Source organism: Argentina silus (assembly GCF_951799395.1).
Source record: "Argentina silus genome assembly, chromosome: 11".
NCBI classification, from domain to species: Eukaryota; Metazoa; Chordata; class Actinopteri; order Argentiniformes; family Argentinidae; genus Argentina; species Argentina silus.
In genome coordinates, this window is record NC_139665.1 from 8,966,825 (window position 1) to 8,991,318 (window position 24,494).

The 24,494-nt window shown below is 42.4% G+C and overlaps 2 protein-coding genes across 2 annotated transcripts; one reads left to right on the forward strand and one right to left on the reverse strand.

The window, feature by feature from the left end:
• Window positions 1–2,419: 2,419 nt before the first annotated feature.
• On the forward strand, window positions 2,420–13,431 carry pld3 (phospholipase D family member 3). The gene is made up of 12 exons (XM_083680161.1): window positions 2,420–2,561; window positions 4,739–4,824; window positions 4,908–4,958; window positions 5,575–5,726; window positions 6,275–6,455; window positions 6,769–6,886; window positions 7,968–8,095; window positions 9,008–9,208; window positions 9,793–9,932; window positions 10,487–10,649; window positions 10,972–11,071; window positions 11,591–13,431. Exons 2-12 carry the CDS (start codon window positions 4,798–4,800, stop codon window positions 11,776–11,778), a joined length of 1,449 nt encoding a protein of 482 aa, XP_083536287.1. The 5' UTR covers window positions 2,420–2,561; window positions 4,739–4,797; the 3' UTR covers window positions 11,779–13,431.
• Window positions 13,432–20,121: 6,690 nt separating this feature from the next.
• On the reverse strand, window positions 20,122–23,466 carry tipin (timeless interacting protein). The gene is made up of 8 exons (XM_083680112.1): window positions 23,434–23,466; window positions 22,537–22,683; window positions 22,123–22,216; window positions 21,794–21,869; window positions 21,553–21,675; window positions 21,400–21,463; window positions 20,973–21,194; window positions 20,122–20,633 (listed from the first exon to the last, which is right to left on the reverse strand). The coding sequence occupies exons 2-8, from the start codon at window positions 22,670–22,672 to the stop codon at window positions 20,410–20,412; spliced, it is 939 nt and encodes a 312-aa protein (XP_083536238.1). The 5' UTR covers window positions 22,673–22,683; window positions 23,434–23,466; the 3' UTR covers window positions 20,122–20,409.
• Between the last annotated feature and the right edge of the window lie 1,028 nt (window positions 23,467–24,494).

Genomic DNA, 24,494 nt, shown 5'->3' on the forward strand with positions numbered 1-24,494 from the left:
ACCGTAGTATTACTCATGTTGCATTAGAAATAATAAAATATACCTAAAATCAAATTATTTTTGTATGTAGGCTTATATTTTGAAAAAAAAAAAACATCTGTGCCATTTGAATTGTATGCCCAGGTCCTTCTGAATGACGGTAGCACATCACCACACCGTTTTGCATCAAGCCTGATGAGAACATGAGCAGGTGAAACTCTTCTGACACGCTGCGGCCCTATCATTGTGTGACCGTGTTTGAGAGGATCAATTTTGAGTAGTTGCCGACCAGCGCTAATGAGCGCCTTTGAATAACTGTGGTATGTTGGGAATCAAATCTGTCCGACTTGCTCCAAAATGTCGACTGCATGCGATTTTAAGAGTTGCAAGATCGAGGCTCACAGAGTTTTTAGAGCAGCCCCATAGTCACCTCTCACAGGCTGCATAGAGTAGTAAGACTACTAGTAACCCCTAGTAACTTTTCATGACGAATCATTTCTTGACACTATGTGTTCCTAAATCAGGGAAAGCCTTATATGTCACCATGTGTAGACTGTGCTAAGATCTAAAATATTATAGTAGGCCTATTTGAGAGATCTATTGATTGCACATATGTTCAGTTGATGGTTGTATTAAACTTATGTGGTGATTATTCAAAGACAATTCATAGGACGTTTAACTGACGATTTCATGTTGTCACGGCATGTTTTCATGTGCGGTTAGAATTACACTTCATTGTCCAACTTGAGACTGCACAGATACACTGGCCCCGCCTGTATGGCTCCATCTTAAACTCAAACAAGCCCATTGTTTTACCCGATCGAATGTGTTGCAATTGAGAAACAGTTGCGTGGTGTCTGTTGGTTAACTGATATAGGTCAACGCCTAAGGGCACGAAAGAGAAGTTGAATCACGGATAGGCATAGGCCTATAGATAAACATAATTTGTTTTGTTATTCGATCGTGATCTGCTAATTTAAAGACGGTAATAAGAACAGCTCCGAAGTGAACATCCCGCCCCAACTGACCTAAGTCCTGACTCCTGACGTGATGCACCTGTGGCAATTGGCACTGCCGGTTGGAATAATTCTATTAAAAAAACTAAAAAAGGCCTCAATAAAATAGGCCTGGGGGGAAAGAATGGAATGTATTTTCCTTGTTCGTTTTTTTTTCCCTGCACACCATTAAGTGCTATTCAGAACAGGTGTGTAGGAGGATGGTGTAAGAGTTCCAGAACAGTCAGAGTTCCTGTCAGTAACGGACGCCCTGTTCCAGACTGGTTCACCTGATCGTATCCTGGAGGAGTAGTGACAGTTCCTGCCCTCGCCCTTCAACCGCCGCTGGCTGGTCCCTCCCAGACGACGTTATTACAGCTTCCGATTGTTCCTGAAGTCGGTTGTTCACTGTGGCATGCGTGTGTGTGTGTGTGTGTGTGACTGGCCTATGACTGTGACTGGCGTATGTGTGTGACTCGCCTATGTACAGTATGTATGTATGCATGCCATGTAGCCTTTGTTGATGAAGATAACTCCTTGTTGGAATTAACCCTTTACGATTAGCCTACATGTTCTATCGTCTTGTTGTCTTTTTAGCTGCAGGCTACAGATGCAGTGCATTGATTTGCGGATAATTCATACAGTAAGCTATGCACATTGTCAACAAAGTAGGACTACTACCAGTGGTGATATCAACACTCTGGGCTAACAGAGCGGAGAACCCCCCCCCCCCCCAGCACACATGTTATTGGGTCTCTGTCTCTTGAGACATAACAGTAAATGGAGCCAGCCGTTAATCACAACATCTGGAGTGAATGGCTACAATACAAACGTGTTTTGCTTCCATCAGTGCTCTGTATTCGGCAGCAGGTGTTTTGATCAAAGCCACCTGAACACGGAATCATGCCCTGCATGTACTCCCTTTCGGATTTGTTATCAGTAGCCTACGATGAAACTGGTCAGGGGCGCTGTTTGTGCATCGCACGGACATTAGGCCGACAGGCATCATAGATGGGATAAAGTGGGCTTTCACATGAGGTTCATGACCACTAAAGAGACAGCGACATAGGCCTTCAGTGAGCGTACGACGCGGAATTGCTTTAAAAAGGTTCTGCAAATATATTCAGAAACAGAAAACAAGCACGCACGAACACAGTTGCAGCTTCTATTACGTTTGGAAGGTTGGACCTATCAAAGCCTATGAGCAGTTCACTGTACTCACAGAGAATCATGTTGTCTTACTTTATTTCTAACGTTTTTCTTGCGCTCTCCACTGAAGACCCAGATATCGTGGTTTAGGTTTTTATAGTCTATTCAACAGCGCCCCCGTGTGGTTCGGGACGTGCAACAACACGCGGAGAAAACTCCACGCCAAAGTCATTGGTTGCACGTCACGTGTCTTTGATTTGTTGCCCGTTTTAGGCTTGGTCACGTGACCGCGAGCGTCTCACTTTTTTGTGTCCTCGATTTGTCACTGTTGAAGCGTAAACTCACGAATTATAATAATGATCATGCTAATGTGATAATGTAAGAGTATAATTACGCACTTCATGGAAGATTTCAATTGGACTCGTCATATGAATTCAGGTAAGCGATGACCGGACTGTCATTCTTTGTTGTCAGCTAGTTGCGGTGTAAGCACAGTGGTAAACATTGTTGAAATGATGGTATACGTTTCACGTTGATTCAAGTTGATATGTGTGGATATGATATGATATGATATGATATATATTGATGTATATGTACCGGCATTGAAAGGTTTTGATTAATCTGTCAGAGGTTAGTATCGGGCGGTTGTTGTAGAAGTGACAATCAAAACATATCCCAGCGCAGTATGGACTTGTTCTTAATGCACGACGACTCTGAGGTTCAACAATGTACACACACACACACACACACACACACTGTGCAAAAATGTGTGTATGGAAGTGGACGTTAAACTAACTTTCCATGCTGAATATTAAATTAATTCATCTATCACTGGCCGTCACACTGATTTTGACTGTATCATTTGTGGGTTCTTCAAGTTCACGTTTCTTTTAAAAGTGCTTTAAATCTATTTAGAAAACATATGGGCCTGTCAAAGACTTTTCCCATGCCCTATATCCCTTTATCAACCTGTACCTTCCTGAGTGACATGATTGGAGATAACTTTCAAGGCTGAATCTCTGAATATACACATATACAACAGCCTTTTCTCTCTAACTTTTACCAAGAGGCCTTACAACTGTAGTAAAAACTCCCTGACTCACCCCATAAGCATTCTTCCTCGTTTTAGCCTATCCCCAAATGAAGTTACTATTACGAATAGGCCTATGGAAGTAGGCCAACTATAAAACAAGCTTGGTTTGTGTGAGTCTGTGGCTGTTCAATCCAGCAGTAACAATACACCATTTGCAACACTAACTATAAAGCACATATTTCTTCTGTCTCTGATAAGCAGCCAAGGACACAAAAAAATCAAATGATACATCAAAACATAACTCAGCAAGGGCTTTATTGAAGTATTGCTGAATAAGTCTAACGGTTGGCATATTGCTGAGTAAAATGTTCAAATGACCTGATGTTAATTGTCAGTCACAGTTCAAGATCCAACATACACATATTCTATGGTAATGTATTGCGGGGGGAAAAAAGAGCAACATCAGCTTATTTGTTGCTGTCTGTGTCACATGAGAGTCTGAACCTCCAACCTCCTTGTGACTTCCTCCTCTGAGAGAACATAACACTGGGAACAATTCTTCCTCTTTTCTTAAACATCCTTCGTAAAGAAATGGTCCATTATCAGTTTTCTTTCAATCATTACTCTTGCTGGTGATTTCAGTAATGTTGTAGTAGTAGTAGTAGTAGACCTCCTACTACTACTACTACTACTCCTACTACTACTACTCCTACTCCTACTACTACTACTTCTACTACTACTACTACTACTACTTCTACTACTACTTCTACTACTACTACTACTACTACTTCTACTACTACTACTACTACTACTACTACTCCTACTACTACTACTACTACTCCAACTACTACTACTTCTACTACTAATACTTCTACTACTACTACTACTAATACTTCTACTACTACTACTACTACTACTTCTACTACTACTACTCCAACTACTACTACTACTACTCCAACTACTACTACTACTTCTACTGCTACTCCAACTACTACATATGCTCTGCAGAATCACTACAATCACTGTTTTTGTTAGGGCCTTACCATAATGTGCATCAGATGTACACTAACGCCCTGTTACCTGTTAAACACCGCTGCCCTGTTAGCTATGACCGATTCGTTATTTTCCTATAGCGTTAATAGAATCCAGAATGTTCTCATTGTGAAGAGGTCATGGCACAGTCCTATAGAAATAGAGGAGGGTTAGGGTCAGTATAGAGACAATGGTGTGGGGGGCCACCGTACTCAACCATTCAGCATGCAGGGAGGAGGCTGGTGGAGGTAGAAGTCGGAGGACGGGCTCATTATAATGCATGGAATGAGGAATGGTATCAAACACACCCGACTCCCTTGTTTCTGGCTCCCCAGCCAGACATTTTAGGGATGGAGGCTGATCTGAGCAGCAGCAGCCCAAGCAGAGACATGAGAGAGCCTGTCCTCCGATTTCTACCTCCACCAGCCCCCCCTGTCATCATGACACATGCCTCTCACTCTGACCATCGCATATGGCAGTGCATATGTCTATTTCTTTGGCCAGTGACCTGGTCCTGGATCACTCTCTGTTTCTCACCTTTGCCACACAGCATCGTCCCACTTAGAGCTGTGAAGAACCGTGCCAGTAGAGACGACGCCCTCTTCTAAAATGAAGACCGGTATTCCTTATGAGAAGGTAACGTTTGTTGTCCTTTATATTTGTCATGGCAGGTCTCGCGTCTGGGTCTCTAACTCAAATGATTTTGTCTCCTGGTGCAGATGTGCGATGTGGAGTCGAGGAGAGAAGAGTCACACAAGAGAGCACAAATGGTATTGAACACTCTTGGGATATAACCATGATATTCACATCGTGGCCGGAGGAGAATTATGCACGATGTGACAACACGAGCCTTCTACAATTGGTTTGGGGACGAGTAGGACTTAATTTCTCACAGAGCAACCATAGACAAGCAATCAGACAACATGAACAGAAAGCGCAGCACCTCAACGGTTGCCTAGGATGTGATAGAAATCTTGAGAGGAACCAGGCAACTTTTATAGACTCCAGTAGTTCCAGTTTCGTTACCATTGTCTTGCACCTCTTTTTACTGGAAGCAGTCATTATGATGACAATCTCCTTATTTAATGGTGGGGGAAGCGGGGGTTATGTGGTTTCAGTCATCTCAGTTTTACTCTGTTCTTGAACTGGGGTGAGTTTCCCGACAGCTTTGGAGCTAATGTGGCACTTTCCTTGGACAACCTTGGAAGTAAGACCTTGGCAGAGAGAGAGTAACAACCTTTGACGATCTCCTGCGCTGGAATGAACAAACTGTGTCAGCCAAAAAAGGCCTGGATCGTTAAAGTATTGAATAAAGAACCAGCAAGTCTTGAGCGAAGAAGCTTTGGGGAAACTCAACCCAGGCCGTGTGTGTGTGTGTGTGTTTAGTATTACAGGTGTGTGCTGGGCCTTATTGGGCTGGCCAGTCTGCTTTTGGCTGCCCTGTTCCTCCAGACCCTCCTGGTTCCTGTGGTCACTTCCTCATCTAGCACTCCCAAGGCCCCTTTCACCCTCCCCAAAACCTGCTCCGATCCCTGCAAGTGAGTAGCGTTCACTGGTCATATATATATATAAATAAATAAATAAAATGGTAGACCTCCATAGAATGTCTCTTTTTCCACTGCTAGGGTACTTAGTTCTCAAATATACCATTCTCTTCCAGTTCATTGAAGTCTGTTGAGGTTATTATATGGTTAGCAGGTTAACCACTCTGGCCCAGCTGCAGTGTTGGTAGATGTTGCTCTGACAGCCTTTGTACCTGGTCTGGATAATAAGGAAGAAACACTGCTGTGTGTGTGTGCTGCTCTGTTCATGGGTGTGCAAAATAAAGGGGGCTGAAACTGTGGACATTTTTTACTTAAAAGACATATTAAGACATAACCTCTTTAGTTTTGCTTTAACTTCAGGTTATTTTGAGACTTTTAGTCTCAAACTACAATTGAGCCACTTTTCTCCTTCACCTTGAATGAGTCTCTCTCTGTTGTTTGTTTGTTTTTCTTATTCACTTGTTTTAATTTGTGTGTGAAGCGAATTGTATTGCATCAGTGTACGAAATGTGCTATATAAATAAAGTTGGGTTTGGTTTCAGTATCGTTTTAGTGGAGAGCATTCCGGAGGGGTTAGTGTTTAACTCGAGCATCACCAACCCGTCCATCTACCAGACATGGCTCAATCTGATTGGTGAGGCTCGCAGTAGTCTTGACATTGCCTCCTTCTATTGGACAATGACCAACAAAGACACAGGCACCAGTGAGCCATCTGCCAATCAGGTAAAAGTGTACTGTAATTGCTCTAAATGGCATTGATTGACAGTTATTGGGACCTCAGATTCTAAGTTTAGAAAGTAATATTCCATGATTGGTAATAATGCTGCGTTCATGTGCTCCTCGGAAACTCAGTAATTCTTACTGAAAACTCCCATAGAGCGTATTGCATTATTGATTCTGTGAATTCCAGAGTGGGAAACGTACAGTATATTATCTTTGTTCTAAGAGTTTTCAGGTCAGATTTTTCAGAATGTCCTTGTTCCAAGGAACACATGAATACAGAAAGCTGTAGTCTGACCTATTGTTTAATCTGTAGGGTGAGACTGTCCTGAAGAGTTTAGCACACGTGTCTGGGAAGATCTCTGTCCGCATCGCTGTCAACACGCCACAAGAGACCCAGCCCCAGGATGATATCAGGTTCTTGGCTAGCTCAGGTATAGTACCTCTCTGATTGTGCAGTTGGTCTTGAATTGAAGAAAGGAAAAGCAAACACACAGTATGTGCAGTGAATGCTCCCCATTGCTTTATTCCTGCCCTACAAACAACTTAGTGACTTCACAGACTTTTGTGGAGTCAAAAGGTTGTTTGTGGTGCAAGAATAAAGAACTTTAGGCTACATCTTGACTGACACTCCTAAAGACCTCTTCACCCCCCACTTCCCCTCTCTACAGTTCCTTTACTGTTAATAAAAAAAATAAAAATAATAATAATAAATAAAAAGGAAGGATCCTTCTCTTTTTCTAGCATTGTGACTGCCAATGGCACCTGGTCCTAGAATAGATTTTTGCTGTAGATGATGTATAGATGATTCACTTACTTTAGACAAATGTACTTGTTGTAAGTCGCTTTGGATAAAAGCGTCTGCTAAATGTCAAAGAGGTATTATTTTTTTTAAATGGGGGCATTTATATACTGTGTGCACTCCTTTCCTTCACCTGTATAATTGTTTTCATGCACCAGTTCTCCTGTTTCTGGGATGTGCAATACATCATACCTTTCAATGCTCACTTGAATTGAATGAGTCTCACTAAGTAAGATTCACCATGAATGGAGAGTCTGACAGCAAACCGTAATGCAGGTGTGGGGCTAGAGAGGTGGTTAGTCATCCGGTGAATTTGACCACGGATTCTATCGGCAAATCGAGGAGTTGAGCAGGTGCTTGAAATGGGAGGCAGGGATTTCAACCGCAATTGTCTTTCAAAACAGCTAATTGACTAGACACTGCTCACCTAATTGACTGCACACTGCTTGCAGGTGTACAGGTACAGGTCAGGTTGTAAACATGGGGCAGGGAGGAACGGCAGGGGAGTTGCAAGCGGCTCAATGGAGACTTTAGGGTGGTGGACACTGAGAGTCGCTGACAACTTCCCATCCCCAGAGAGAGATGAGATTCTGGATTCCTTGATTATAATTGAATGGACCTTAAAGAGTTTAAAAGAAATCTACTGTCATCCTGCTAACTGTTCACAGGTACACAGTCTGTTGAGTCTGAGGTAACAAGAGTTGTTCTTCTAGGCGCTGATATCAGGACGGTAAACATGCGTCAGCTGACCTCCGGTGTACTGCACACCAAGTTCTGGGTGGTGGACAAGAAGCACATCTACATTGGCAGTGCCAACATGGACTGGAGGTCCCTTACCCAGGTGAGTGTCCTCTGTGCCCGCACCCCCAAGCCAGAAAGGGGCTCACATATTTAGCACAGAGACTTAGAGTGGGTAGTGTGGGGATGCAGATGAAGATTTTGGGCTGATACCCATATCAGATATTTCTGACCATACAGTACCAATACCGGTATACAGGTTTGGCTTTGAAATGTGTAGACAACGCGTCTGTGGTGCTTGCTTGCATGAGATCAACCTGATATGTTAGATTGATCAAAAACACCAGCACCCCTTTTAGGCCCAAAGCCACTCTGACATGTGACATAACACAGTGTGAGTTTTTCATTTTTTATTTTTTTTTCCTTCCCAAAATAACGCTGTCAGCACAAGTATGGGGAAAATGAATAAAAAGTTGTTCCTCTCACCATTCTAAACATAATACTTGTGGTCGTTTGAGGAAGAAATCATTTGACATTATGATTGGGCAATCTAGGATTGGTACATACATTTTTAGTACTTTTAAATGAATGAAATAGTCATTGATTCTGAAAGAATGTCTTCTAAATGCCTCATTTATAAGATATATTTCAGAGCTTAGTTCAACTGTCTTACCCCATCAGAACCCAAAATATAAACTAGTTTTACTCCACGGTTTGTAAACAAACACTGTATAGCTTCAATCCATGTTTAAAACTATCATTTTGATCTCATGGGTGGTTAGTGATTGCATCCACAGCTCTGCCTATACAATTGAGAGTGGTCAAATTCCTCCAGTCCCAGTCCTCATCTGTTTACTAAAAAAAGCGACAGGGAGCCCGCTTTGTTTTTGTTTGTATTCCAGATTGCACCTGTAAGCAAGACCTCTAAAGATCAGTGTTGGTTTAAACAAGGTTATGAGTAAGGTATTGTATTCAGCTCTGGGAAACGTATGTCTTCTCTTGTGTCCCTGCTCAGGTGAAGGAGCTGGGAGCCATGGTGTACAACTGCAGCTGCTTGGCTGAAGACCTGGGGAAGATCTTTGAGGCCTACTGGTATCTGGGCCAGAGTGGCATCAGTATCCCCTCCCCCTGGCCCAGCAGCTACTCCACCCCTTACAACAAGGACACGCCCATGCAACTGCCACTCAATGGCACGGCCTCCAGCGTCTATCTGTCTGTAAGACCTGAGGAAATATTGTAATTTACTATCATGATATTATTATGAAGATAAGTGTAAAATGTAGGGATGTCTTATATTCCTCTTGTCATTTTGAGTCATTTTGAGAAGTTGTGTTGAAATCTGAATTATCTGATCGTGTCGTCTTTTTGAAAACAAATAATGTGAATACATTTTCCATGTTTATTTGTCAAACCATGAATCATTCTCTTAGTATTCTCTGTAAGTAGTCTACACTTACTACATAAAAGGTTGATTCACTATTTTGAGTTTTAGATACTGTATATCTGCGACGTCAATCGATCCAGATGTTTTTTAGGCATGTATCTTTGTTATTTAGCTAGGTCCACCAGCTCAACTCGAGCTGCGATATAGTGGAAGCAAATTTGTCAAGTAACTTTTAGAAATTCCAAAGCTGCTATAGTGTATTTACTATAGTATGTCTCACAAGGCTGTGTGTGGGAATATTACTGGATAATTCTTGCAAAGAAATGTTGCTGCTAGACGTGGTTAAAAAAAATAATAATAATATCGAACCATCCCTTTAAAACTACCCACACGATAACATTATCCTGCATCCTCAGAGCTCCCCACCGTCCTTCTGTGCCAATGGGAGGACCCAAGACCTTCAGTCCATTCTGAGTGTCATGGAGGACGCACAGCAGTTTGTCTACATCGCTGTCATGAACTACCTCCCCACTATGGAGTTCTCACACCCCAAACGGTCAGTCAGCCTTCTATGGAACTTCACTCTCACTTCATGAATGTAGTTAGTTCAGGGAGACTGGGGAATTTGCCCCTATGCATTGATCTAAAGTCAGTTTTGTCTTACCCCTTGAAGTTACATTATAGAGGATTTTGCCTCTGCTCTTGAGCCAAAAAGGATCCCCTAAATAGTGAAATAATGCCCAGAAAGATCTCATTGGTCACAGATAGGCATGCCTCCCAATGCCCATGAACTCATTAATAGCTTATTTTGCCCAAGTTTGCAAGACTAAAACTAAGGAATGTGTAGTCTAATAAAGCCAAAATTAATTTATATAAATATAAAAATGTCTAACAAACAATTGCTTGTCGTGTATCTTCAATGATAAGTGTGAGATAAAGTTGAAGATTTGGAGAGGCAAAGCTGACCTAGAGTATTATTCTAGCTCATTGATCAGATACATGGCTCTACCAGCATGTGTTGTAAAAAGCTTCCTAGCGCCTTTGTTTGTTATGGAATGAATAAAGCGCTGTCTGTGGGCCCTAACCCTGTGTATCTGGCGCCCTCTACAGGTACTGGGCAGACATTGACACTCAGCTGAGGCGAGTGGCGTATGAGAAGCGGGTGCGCGTGCGTCTGCTCATCAGCTGCTGGGCCAGCACGCAGCCCGTCATGCTGCCCTTCCTGCGCTCTCTGGCCTCGTTCCAGGAACCCAGGAGGCTGGACATCCAGGTGGTGAGTAGACATTTAAGGGACGGGTCATTATTTTGTCACGTACTGTACATTAGTTTTTAGACACAATCCTCATGCCGATGATTAATCGAGATTGTTTTTAAAGCGTGTTGTTAATAAAGCTACGTCCAGAAAGGACGGAGGTTTTTGGGTATTGAATAGTGTCTTCTTTGGGTTGTAAGCGGTTTATGTTTATGTTGCTTATGTGTTGGTTGGTTGGTTGATATCATGACAAATTTAGACCCAATATGAGGAAGTAATTGGGCACAGGATGTCACATTTAAAAAGAGCTTATGGTACTATTTCTGCTTCTCGAATTTTCCAGAGACTCTTCGTTGTGCCAGCCAATCCCAGGCAAAAGGAAATACCCTTCGCCAGAGTTAACCACAACAAGTACATGGTGACGGACAAGGTTGCCTACATAGGTAATACACCTCTCTCCTAGACTCAACAGTCGAGATATATATCAACAGACGTGAGATGTATCTCACGTCTGTTGATGTGAGATAAGTCATCCTTGAGAAGCATTGTGAATGGTTATTCACTGTCTCAGAATCAGAGTTGAGGTCAATTTGATTTTCAATTCAGGAAGTGATTTGAATTCACAATTCAAACATTTTAAAAACATTTAATGTAAAAAGGTTTCTGTTTTCAGTTTATTGAGAGATCACTGAAAACAAATGCCCTTTTAGCAATCATTGCATTTTTATTTAAATGTACTTCCTGAATCAACTGTCTGAAATAAAAACTTGTTTGCTCAGATATAATTTTAAACGCAACCCATTGCATCACTAGGCATTGCTGTTGAGTGTATTTCACTTTTTATGCATCCACTTCACACAAATAGGAAATGCCTCTTTTTATTTTACACAGATTTGTTGAAATCCAGTGTAACAGATCCCATCTATCAGCTCTAAGGCATCTTATTTCCTTGTGTTCTCAAGGTACCTCTAACTGGTCTGGGGACTACTTTGTGAGCACTGCCGGGTCTGCGTTGGTGGTGAACCAAACTGCGGCCCAATCGCCTGGTGCCACGGTCCAGTCACAGCTGCAGGCCGTGTTCGAGAGGGATTGGGACTCCCCCTACAGCAGCCCACTTAACCAGCACTCTGACCTCAAAGTCCTCTGTTAGATACATACACTTTCAGAGTTGGATAAAGTACCACCACCACCACAGTCCTCCTGCCTCTAACAGTGACTCTGACCTCCAATCCAGCAGGGGGCAGCGTTGAATGGTAGCATTTTAACTTTCAGCCGTTTATCAATACGCCAGAAATGGTTAGATTCTCTTGGTGCTTCTCAGTAGTACACAGTGGCATTAGTGGGCCCTTGTCTCCTATCCTGTATTTGCATTGATGTGAAGGAACTGAGGAGATAAAAGCTGATTCCAAACATCCTCCGTCCAGTGGAGGTAGAAATCGGAGGACGGGCTCATTGTAATGCACGGTATGGAATGAGGAATGGTATGAAATACATATAAAACACGTGTTTGATACCATTCCTTATTCCGTTCCATCCCTTACAATGAGCTGTCTTCCCCATGTTTAATTCGCCAGCCTCCACTGTATCCACATATTGCTGTTGTGTGTTTTCAGATTGTTGCAGATATAGGGGAGGTCAAATGAGACGATGGAGACTCACTCACAGACTATAGTGGTTAGACTCTCAAACTAAAGCCAAACAGGGTATTTTACTTATGATGTACATTTCTTCTCCCAGTACCACAGTTTTCTGGGACGATTTTAAAGATTATAGTGTCATGTTAATCATTATTTTTGGTAAAGGCTGACTTTTTTACTTCTGCCATCTATCACTTATCAATGATCAAAAACTATCAACTAGTTGCAGAATACAGTACATGTATGGTTTGAATGGTACATTTTCACAATAGCTTTGGGAACTCTAAATCCCAGTCAATCTCAGGGAGAAATGTATAATATCTGTAGAGTTTTTTGATTGATGTTTCTTGGCATGCTGGTTTCTTCTTTTTAAACATGCAATTCTTAATTAGCTATTCAGCCACATTGCTGGCAACTACTAGTTTTGGTATAATATTTAAAAGATTGGGGAAATGTGACCTCCCCCAAATTCGTAGACAGAACTCTGGCTGCAAGGACTAATAGTCAATGATATTTAAATGATGATTAAACAGATTAAAAGCTATACATTGTTGTTTACGAATACATTGTTTACAAACACTGAACTAAAACAACTTTATATTTTGGATTTGAATAAGGTAAGACTACGCTCATTAGTCATTTATAAGTCATATTCTTCCAAAAAATTTAAATGAACATTGTACAACAGAACAAAACCCAGGTTGTGCCTTTAATGTTTGATTGGTGTTTCTTGATTTCCAATGCAGTCTGGATTATATGGGCTTTTAATTCATTTTAAATCTTCTTTGTTTTAAAACAAGTGGATGTTTCCTATAGGAATACATTGTGGCTGAATTTACATCCTTGATTAATAATTGAGAAAGTCCAGGAATTCCCTTTAATTTCCACTGTGTGGAGTGTGTCTAAAATATAAGTACAGTAGAGATGGTTGTTGAATAGCAGTAAAAAATAAAAATGTATTACGTACCTTATTAATCAAATTCCTACACATCAATCCGCTCTACCCTTTTCAGGTAATGTTCTTAAATTAAATTGAATTCATAAAATTATCAACCACTTTATTGTTAGTGGTTTTATGCAGAAGTGTGGATAATTAATTATTATTATCCTTCCTCCATCTTGCCATTTCATTACCATGAATAAAATCATGAATAAAACCATTCGACCTCTTGCTAATGATGAATCGATTTATTTCCAGAAATATGTATTCACTTTGCTGTCAAAACAATGCGTGCAACTCACAAGAACACTACTTGTCTACTCATGCCGTCTTTGAATTATTAGCAGAGTGTCTTATTTGTCGTGGCGAAGACATCACATTGGATCAGAGGGACTGTTGGAAGCTCTCAGCCTTGGTTCTACCAGATATTAATAATCTTTATAATTAATTATATATATAATCTACTGATCCCCCTTCCCTAGTAGACTCAGTAGTGGACTCAGGTAGCTTGTTGCTGCTGCAGGTGGGGGTGCCGTAGCTCAGGTAGGAGTCCATGTCGGAGTCCGAGGTCCAGCCAGGCACAGCTGAAAACTGGCCACAGTGATGAGGGAAGCCCTCCGGGCCGTACCACAGGAACTGGACCTCCTATAGCGGAGTGGGACACACACACACACAGAATAGAAGGTTTGGATGAAGAGAGGGAAGGCAAAAGTAGTTATTGACATTTTCCCTTCAACAAAATGGGTGTTTCAAATGCAATGAATTCAACAGATCTGTTAGATAAATAAGAAAAGGCTGATTTCAGGGTGCATATTATGTAGTTGTGGTTATGAAATTCATAGCACATGGTCTAAATAAGAATCAACAATAGCATTTACTCTTTGAATGTGGTATGACCATACTGTAGACTAATTGTGTTGGAAAAATGTCAAATTTCTTTTAATTCCCCATCCTTACCTCCAAGCCTTCATAGTCACAGCCTGCCTGCTGTCCCTGCTCCCTGGGCTCTGCCAGGTCCTGAAAGGTGGTGGTGGTAGTGGTGGCAAAGCCCCCAGGTGATGGACTCTGGAAGTCTTGGGGCTCCCCTGCTCTGGCTCCCTGGATCCCAGTGGTGCAGCCCAGACCGTGGGTGGGATCAGACCTGGACGACCTAGCCACCGGCTGCCCCAGGCGCTGCCTCTCACAGAGCCTGGTGAAGTAGGACAACATGGAGCCGCTCTGGGGGTCCTCCCTGCTGGCTGGGCAGAGGCCAGGAGGACAGTCTGGGTCTAGTGCTGTCTCCTGGGGGAAAGCGCTCTCGCTGGGCTGGAGGTTCTCTTGGAGATCCGAGGAGACGGTAGAGGTGGTTGGATGGAAGGCACACTCCTCTGCCCACCCCTCCATGGTGTCCTCCAGGCCATCCTCGTCCTCTATGCACAGGCCGTCCATCAGCTCCGTGGCCGTCTGGACCTTGTCTCGGAGTGGGGTGTGGTGGGGGTGAGGGTGAGGGTGAGGGTGCATCTCGCTGTTACTCTGGAAGCCCTCCAAGGGCGGCGGGTAGCCCCCCTCGCTGTGGTGGTCGTAGTGATGTCGACACTCGGGACATCGTTGACGGACCTCCTTCTCCCTCAGAAACAGGAAACGCTGAGACCCCTCTGCTTTCGGGGGGGGGCGCAACCTGGTGCCGTCGCCCACGGGAACTTTGTTATCCTCGATAAGGGCCTCCTGTAATGCCAGCACGGACGCCCGGAAGTAGCGTCCGTACTCTGGGGCCGTGTGTAAGTGGTGCATGGTGATGAACGGGTGGTGGAGGGCAGCAGTGGGGATGATCCTCTGATGAGAGTCCAGAGTCATCATCCGCTTGAGGAGCTCCACCATGCTGCGGCGGTCCACGACCTCCGCCGCCACGTCTTCGTTGCGGAACCTCGGGTCGTGCTCCACAAGCTCCATGGTCTCCAGCTCGTCCAGGGAGGAGAGGATGTACTTCCTCCGCTCGGTCGAGCCCCACTCCCCCTGAGAGTGGCCCTTTGTGCTACCTGTGGCCGGGCGCCTCTTTTTGGGCTTGAGCTGCCACTGGCTCTCCCCTCTGTTGTCTGTCGTGAGCCTGAAGAAATTGTGAGTCTTGCTGGCAGTGTTGAGCAGGTGGGCTCGGGGGAGTCCTTGGGTCTCACAGATGTAACGCACTTGGTCGTGCTCGGACTCCCCGGGGTACAGGGGCCAGCCTAGGAACAGCTCTGACATCACGCAACCCAGAGACCACATGTCCACTTTCTCAGAGAATGGGAGGCCCAGGAGAATCTCAGGAGACCTGTAGAACCTGTGCAAGTCATTTGAAAGAAAATGTAGGTGAGAAGGTTTCATTGTTTTCTGGTTCTATTCCCAAAATTATTTATTGAATGAGTGTAGGCTACAATCAATTTGAGAGTAATCCAGTACAGACTAAGCATCCAGAAAATGTTAACATTTAAAACATTCAGACAAGATATAACAGAACATGTTGGTGCAGATATCTACCTGGATTGTATGTATGGATCCTTTACAAAACGAACTTCACTGAAAATACTTGCGGATCCAAAGTCGATCAGCTTTACGTGGTAAGGATGGCGACATTGATCCACGAGCATTACATTCTCAGGTTTCAGATCAGCATGAATGATTGCCAGTTCTTTCAACTTGGCAAGTGCTTTTAACATCTGACATGTGATGGTTCGGATGTTGCGGACCGGCAGCGGTCGGAAACCATTCTCTTTCTGTAGCTGATACAAGTTTTTCTCCAAAAGCTCAAAGACCAGATAATGATGAGTTTGATCACGGAAAGTCTCGTAAAATTGAACGATGTGACTTTTCTCTAGATTTGATCGGGAAAGGGCGTCTATGAGTTTCAATTCATTTTTTATCACTCTACTTCTGTGAACATCAAATTTCATTATCTTTACCGCCACTAATTCTCCATCACTGCCCCTCCAGCATTTCGCCACCTTTCCGAAGGTGCCCCTCCCAACAATTTCCAGAGTGTGATAAACCTCCGTTTCAGAATAGATATCTGTCATTCTCACAGCTCGCTTCCTGTGCATTTGTTGTCGCCTAATCTCATTTCAATAATAAACATGTCAATAATTCTAAATTCATGGAACGGTCTCTGGGCGATGTAACAATTGTAAGCATTCTATATTGTAGACGGTATTTAGTGAAAAAAATGTGTAACACTGAAAATATATCATAATCATTATCATTATCGTCGTTGTCCTATAGGCCTATTATTAGTTTACTAATAATCATATTGTATTGTCATGATTATATAACAGCATTATTATTAACATATTGTTTATTTTATTTTATTCAGGCTTTCTTTTATTAAAATGATAGTTAGTTAGATAGTTAGAAAATAAGGTATTTTACGTAGGACAATTAACAGTTACAGTTTGCATATCAGAAGTTAGAAGCATAATATCTAGCCTATGCTAAATAATATGCACTATGATTATGATATTATAGTTATTATATATTATAATACGTAGTTATTGTTGTTATTATTATTATGATAAGTCACAATAATATGGCCATTAATTATCATTGCGATTATTATTATCTTATATAATATGTTAACATATGTGTGTGTGTGTGTGTGTGTGTGTGTGTGTGTGTGTGTGTGTGTGTGTGTGTGTGTGTGTGTGGACGAAAATACATAAAATACCATAAGGATTGAAGATGGAGCTTGGTATATAGCCAGTAATTATATAATTAATATTTTACTATTTACAGCATGTCAATTTTCCAGTGTTCACGTCTGATTCATGTAGGATTAAGTTCACGTGTGATTAAGATCACTGTTGTTTTATTGAGTTATTACAGGGACAGAATGTATAGTCTATCAGACATGCATTATAACCATTGCCCTGTATGCATCTTAAATGATTGCCTATTTAGCCATTATCATCAACCCGCATATCGTCGATATTCTCGATTCCGACGTTGAGTACACGACTCTATTGGTTCGTAAACCAAGGTAAATCGGGCTCACGCCCTAATTTATCTGGATACAGTTGGAGTAATCAATGAAAGTAGACCCAGCTCACACATTTAAAAACACTACTTATAACCCGTCCTATTAACGGTCAAAAATCATTGGATCTGGTTGCTTTAACTCAATGTTGTAAGGCTACCGTATATTGTCTTGCCAGTATGGCTATTTTTTACAATGGCACTGTCACAAAGTGGGAAAGCAGACACTGGCATGGTTGGCATTTAAGTTGTTTTAAGATGTTCAGGAATGCTACAAAAATGTTAATTAAGCCGACTGGAGAGGACATTTAATCGAATCTGCCAACCCAACCCAGTAGGCTTAGCTACAGATAATAAACGGTGGGGGGCCTATAGCAAAGAGAAGTTTCAAACATCTCGGTATGTGCAAAGTGTTGAGATAAGTGATATTAATTCACACATTGCCTAATGCCTATAGGCACACTCTTACACCAGCAGCCCACACCAAAAACAACGCTCACTCTCCACAGACTTCAAGCCATTTGTAGTTACAAATGTTCTGAGAAAATTAAGTATGTACGTGAGGGAACTTTTTAGTCTCGTAGGCCTACATCAATTAGACTAAGGGTCTGCTAAAGGCTCTTGGCCTCGACCGCATTTTGAGAATGGACAGACCTCCTGAGTCAAAGTTGCTCAATGACCAGCTGATGCGCGGGTGAGTGTATGTTATTAACGGTAACTAATAGGGAGAAGCTATCCAATGAAATTGATTTGTAGACCCGTGAACCGAGCGGGGGCGTGGTTATGTCAGAACTTGGTTGTCAAAGAAAATGACATTATGAAACTGGATTATGACACATTAGAATTAGAATCATATTTCTGTTCTATTGTAGCCTACAACATGCTGTGTTGTTCTTCTTTGAAATCACTGAGAACCAGTTGTATAGATAGAAAATGTACTACAACTGTCTTATTATGCAGGCCTAAGACAAGAGAGAGCATCATTTAAGGACCCCCTACATTACAAACCAAGAATATAAGGCACAGCTGCCTTAGAGGAGGTGACCTATCATGGATACTACTCCTGTGAGTACTCAAACAGCAAACACAGCAAATACTCTACTTGTCTGAAGACGACCCCCTGAATTGAATGTGAATAACAGTTCCTTTAGGCCAGTGGGGGCTGGTGGAGGTAGAAATCGGAGGACGGGCTCATTGTAATGCATAGAATGGCAACGTTTGATGCCATACCTACAGTGCATTTGGAAAGACCCCTTAACCTTTTCCATATTTTGTTATGTTACAGCCTTATTCTAAAATGAATTCAATTCATCTTTTTCTTCATCAATCTACACACAATACCCCGTAATGACAAAGCGAAAACAGGTTTTTAGAAATGTTTGCTAATTTATTAAAAAATAAAAAACTGAAATATCACAGTTACATAAGTATTCAGATCCTTTGCTATGATACTCGAAATTGAGCTCAGGTGCATCCTGTTTCCATTGATCATCCTTGAGATGTTTCTACGACTTGATTGGAGTCCACCTGTGGTAAATTCAATTGATTGCACATGATTTGGAATGGCACACACCTGTCTATATAAGGTCCCACAGTTGACAGTGCATGTCAGAGCAAAAACCAGGCCATGAGGTCGAAGGAATTGTCCGTAGACCTCCGAGAAATGATTGTGTCGAGGCACAGATCTGGGGAAGGGTACAACAAAAATTCAGCAGTATTGAAGGTCCCCAAGAACACAGTAGCCTCCATCATTCTTAAATGAAAGAAGTTTGGAACCACCAAGACTCTTCCTAGAGCTGGCTGCCCGGCCAAACTGAGCAATAGGGGGAGAAGGGCCATCGTCAGGGAGGTGACCAAGAACCCAATGGTCACTCTGACAGAGCTCCAGAGTTCCTCTGTGGAGATGGGAGAACCTTCCAGAAGGACAATCATCTCTGCAGCACTCCACCAATCAGGCCTTTATGGTGGAGTGGACAGACGGAAGCCACTCCTCAGTAAAAAGCACATGACAGCCCACTTGGAGTTTGCCAAAAGGCACCTAAAGGACTCTCAGAAAAAAGATTCACTGGTCTGATGAAACCAAGATTTAACTCTTTAGCCTGAATGGTGGTGGCAGCATCATGCTGTGCGGATGTTTTTCAGCAGCAGGGATTGGGAGACTAGTCAGGATCGAGGGAAAGATGTCCGTAGAGCAAAGTACAGAGAGATCCTTGGTGAAAACCTGCTCCAGAGCGCTCAGGACCTCAGACTGGGGCAAAAGTTCACTTTCCAACAGGACAACAACCCTAAGCACACAGCCAAGACAACGCAGGAGTGGCTTCGGGACAAGTCTCTGAATGTTCTTGAGTGGCCCAGCCAGAGCCCGGACTTGAACCTGATCGAACATCTCTAGAGACCTGAAAATAGCTGTGCACCGACGCTCCCCATGCAACCTGACAGAGCTTGAGAGGATCTGCAGAGAAGAATGGGAGAAACTCCCCAAATACAGGTGTGCCAAGCTTGTAGCATCATGCCCAAGAAGATTTGAGGCTGTAATCGCTGACAAAGGTGCTTCAACAAAGTACTGAGTAAAGGATCAATACTTATACAAATGTGATATAGTGCAATAATAGTCGTAGTAGTATGCATTCGTATTATCGTCATTAATGTCATTATGTGTTTGGGGTCTAAGCCCATGATAGGATGTGTGCGCACGGAATGATATGACGTGCACTCAGGCAGCTACTGGACCAATGATAATATATAATACTGGACACTGCTTGGCATGAAACAATATAAAGCTTTGATCCTTCCGCATGTGAATTGGATCTACTGACTGCAATTTAGTCGCTAACATGCTCGTGACGTTGCAAGCTAAACTCCAAAAATGCTAGGTGACAGAACAATTGAGCCAGAAGGGTTTTTAAAAGATTTTTAAAATACTTTTATTGACGACAAGAAACGTTTTGTGATAAAAAAAGAAAAGAAACATACATGAAAAAGCATGATCAAAGTTAGCTCTCAGTATCTTTACAGATAGTAACAAACATGGCTTGAGGAAACATCATTAAGGCCCCTTCAAGTGAATTGTCAAAACAAACCGTATATACACTCTGTAGAACAGGAAAAAGTGGGTCAATAATATGACCACGTTGGTGACTTGTAAGAACTTGAACAGACAGAAACGTCCTTAGGTTGGTTGGTAGTCCTCTCAAGGTACCTTGATGGTGTGTGTATGTGTGTGTCAGTCGCTGTCCTCCTGGCCGTTGCTCAGCTCAGGAATAGGGCTGTTGCTGGTGTCTCTCCCCTCACACACTGGGGAGCTTTTGTGTGGAGGTCTGTTCTTTGGGCTGTGGTCCAAATCATCATCATCGTCCTCCTGATGGTTCCTCTGACTGGAGAAATGTGATGAGGAGCTGGTGGAGGGTTCCTCTGCTGACTGGCTCAAAGTCACGGTCTGGGAGGAATCTGAGGAGGGGAGGAGAGTCACATAAATGCATTACTGTATTACTCCAAATACCTGTTCCAGCTGTGGTCATTTGGTTCAATGTTAACAGGCCATGAAATGTATGCAATTCAATCTCTATATCAGGTATTGCCTATAGTCAATTAGAATCAAGTTCCGGCAGAGAAATTGAGATATGGGATGAGTTCCCTGTAGCCCGCTGCCCACATGAACCGAAGATGATTTTAAAGCTAAGATGGCTTTCAGGAAAATAACCCACTGGTGTTTTGGAACTGTTTTGAACTGCAAATAATTTTCTAGCCTGTCATAATTGTCCTCCTAGGTGTCGTTGCGTGACTGACCTGTGTGCTGCTGCATGCGTGCCAATCTTCTCTCCAGGGCCAACTGTTTGTTCAGATCTATACGTCTCTGCTGCTCCTCAGTCAGGGAGGGGAGGGCCGCGGGGGCGGGGGCGGGGGTGGAGTGGATCAGTCCTGGGGGTTCGTCATCGAAAGCCCTATTTCCGAACGGGTCTGGGTCGTCATGGATACGATCTTCTCTCATTAATGCTTCCTCCTCCTCACCTAGATGAATTGAGAAAGTCACTCAGCCTGTGAATCACTACATTTTTATCTGTTTAGGAACATGACAAGTCAAGGCTTCTTCTGTAGTAATAACAATATCATACACTTGTTACTTCAAAAAGACACTTGCATGTACTGTTTTCCACCTAGTCTTTGGTGTATTACTGTAAAGACGCCCTGTATGAGAGTGACATTTGTTTCTTACCCTCTTTGCCTATGAAATCGTCATGTGTCAACGGCATGTCCAATCGTATTCGCTTGAGACAAGTCTGATGAAAATAAAGCAAGAATTAAGGTTTCACACGTATTATTTAAATGCCCTAAAACCATGGAGGATCATATGGAGGAGTTTTCTCACCTGCACTTCTTTTTTATTGCCTAGTGTCTCCAGTTTGTCTATGAAGTCTTCAAACTGCAGTTTGGGGTAGAGTCTGTGAGCCCAATTCTCCATGCTCTGCATCAACACTCGCAGATTCTCAGTCTGGACACACACACACACACACACACACACACACACAATTGGATTCCTTTGTGAAAATAACAGCCTAGCCCTACAGGGCTATATTCGATTGAAAGAATCTGACGACAGTTAAGATTACCTCATGTCCTTTGCCTTTGAAATGAACATTGTCAAACAGGGTGCGGAGAGCCGGAAGTCCTCTTTCAGAGCACAGCCTGAAGGAAAAATAACACCGAACATCAAACATATAGCATACCGTTTGATTTCTTCAAAAAAGAAACTTCAGAGTTGCATACTTTGATTCAAACTCAAACAAAGTAGGCTAAGGGGGACGGTATGCTACACATATCTCCCGGGTATGTTTCAAATCGCAGACATAATCTATAAGTAAAGCCTTGACAAGTTATCATGTACGGTTCAGGTGAACCAAGAGCCTTGTCTCCCTGTACGCATGCAAACGTTGTGTACCTCTGAGAGTCCAGCTTGGGCTGGGGCCTCTTCACTCCTCTCCTTTTAACAGCAGGTACATCAGCCAACTTGGAAATCTCTCCCTCCTCGTCTTCTGAACATCACCAAAACATTACCAACCAGATTATGAGGGATACAACTCAAACACATCACAGGGTTTGAATACTTAAGGCGATGTACTCGTCAGGTATTTTGACACATTTGTGTCATTATCAGCTCTGCAGCCGTTGATACAAGTATTGCACCTCAAGAAGGACAGATTTCAATTCAGACAAACACTTGTCAACATGTCATGCAAGACTGCAAACCTGACGTGTCTTTAAATAAGTGTGATGTATGATAGAACTGTGGTGATTGTAAGACACAGTCTACAGATGTGCAGTGGAAATTAACCCAAGGTGTCCTTGTCTTCACCATTGGTAAAAGGATTCCCTTCTTCATCGACTTGACCGCCCGGGGAGAAGGGCGGTGGGAGAGGAGGAAAAGCCTCATCCTCTATGTTCTCATAGTCCGGGATGTCCAACAGGCCATTCTCCTGAGGATCGATCATGGCACCCTGGGCTGCAGCAAGGAAAAATTAAATGACATGACAGCTCACAACTCTACCTACACAGTATCCTTCAACAGGACGAGTGTTGTGTATGTATGTCAATGGTATACATCGGGCTAAACTATACCATGGTTCATTCCACAAACATGGAGATTAGTAAATGATGTCTGGATGAATGGATGTGTGGGAAGTGGCAGCACAAAGTAAGCGAGTAGCTCATGGCCTCAATGACCATCAAGTCATCACTGAGCTGCGACACACCGTCACTGTTCAGACACTGCGATTCAGATTCAGATGGTCGAATCTCAGTGGCACAAAGATACCGACACAGACATCAGCATTCACCCCAGACAGCCAGCTACTTTGAAATAATGAAAAGCTAGAGACAAATAGGTATCAGTTGACTTGTGGTTGTATGGAGCAGATGGGACTACAACTGTGTCATGCTCAATTTTGCCGACACCAGCCCGATACCTCATCCTCTTTGACTGTAAATACGAACTCTCTTTACTAGTTTGATATCTAAGGTAAGGCTAGCTAGCACTGACTTGACATAACAGGTGCACCAGAGTTAGCAAGCTAAGTGTTAGCTTGCTCACTACTTCAACTTAATGGATTTAAGTAAATAGGACTCATATTATTGCGGCAGCAGGAACCTGGGATATTCAACACAAGCTTCATGCCACTGAGACGACTCAGATGTCCATCGTCGTGAGTAAAAGTTCAAATGTTGTGGGAAATAACAATTAGAATAAATGTACCTTGTTGATGTAGCTTGCTAGTTTTGGAAGAACACCCCTGACGCGGAGAGTCTCATCTGTGTTCTCTGAGCTACAATAGTGCAACTCAGCCCACCAACTTCCGGTCAATGTAAATATGTGTAAATGAGGATTTCTTTAAAATAAGAGCGCCCAAGTTAAACGTTATTTAGCATTTAAACATGCTAATTATCTTAACAAATATATATCACCATATAATGTTGGTACAGTATTGCCCCAGAATGGTTTGCAATTGTTCTTATATCCTAATTAGATAGATAGATAGATAGATAGATAGATAGATAGATAGATAGATAGATAGATAGATACTTTATTAATCCCCGAAGGGAAATTAAGGTGTTACAGCAGCTCACATCACAAACAACAACAAAATAAAGTGACAATGGAAAAAAGATAAATAAAATAGACATCTGAAACATTATATACAGTAAGAACAGTCCAGTATGATTTAACATCCCCCAGCCAGTCGGAGGAGTTGTACAGTTAATAATTACCCTGATTAGTTAGTAATTACCCTGACGAGTATTGCCCCAGAATAATGGACTGTACAAAACAATTTTTCAAAGATTTCAATTAATCTCTGGTACTACTCTGCAACACTTCTAGAATATGGATCAGGTGAGTTTAAAACGATGTCTTAGCAAATGTTGATCGCTATTTACTGGCGCCATACAGCTCAAAGTTCCCTATGTATATCAGCATTTGTTAAGACATCGCTTTTGACTCAAACTCACCTGATGTGCATTCTAAAAGTGTTGCTGAGTAGAGTGGAACCAGAGATTAATTTAATCTTAATCTTTGAACAATGGTTCTGTACAGTCCAGTTTATATATATAATAGGCATGGGTTAGGGTTAGGGTAATTACATTTTAAAGAACAAATTACTTCAAAATTGTATGTAGTTTCTATTTGGTAATTTGTCGTAATTTCAGCAAAAATAAGAGAAAATAGTGCGACCCCATTTTCCATTCATGTTTTAATTCGCGCTTTTATTTTGAAGCCTCAAAAAATGGCGAAAAGCGAAACCGGAAATCGTAATGGAG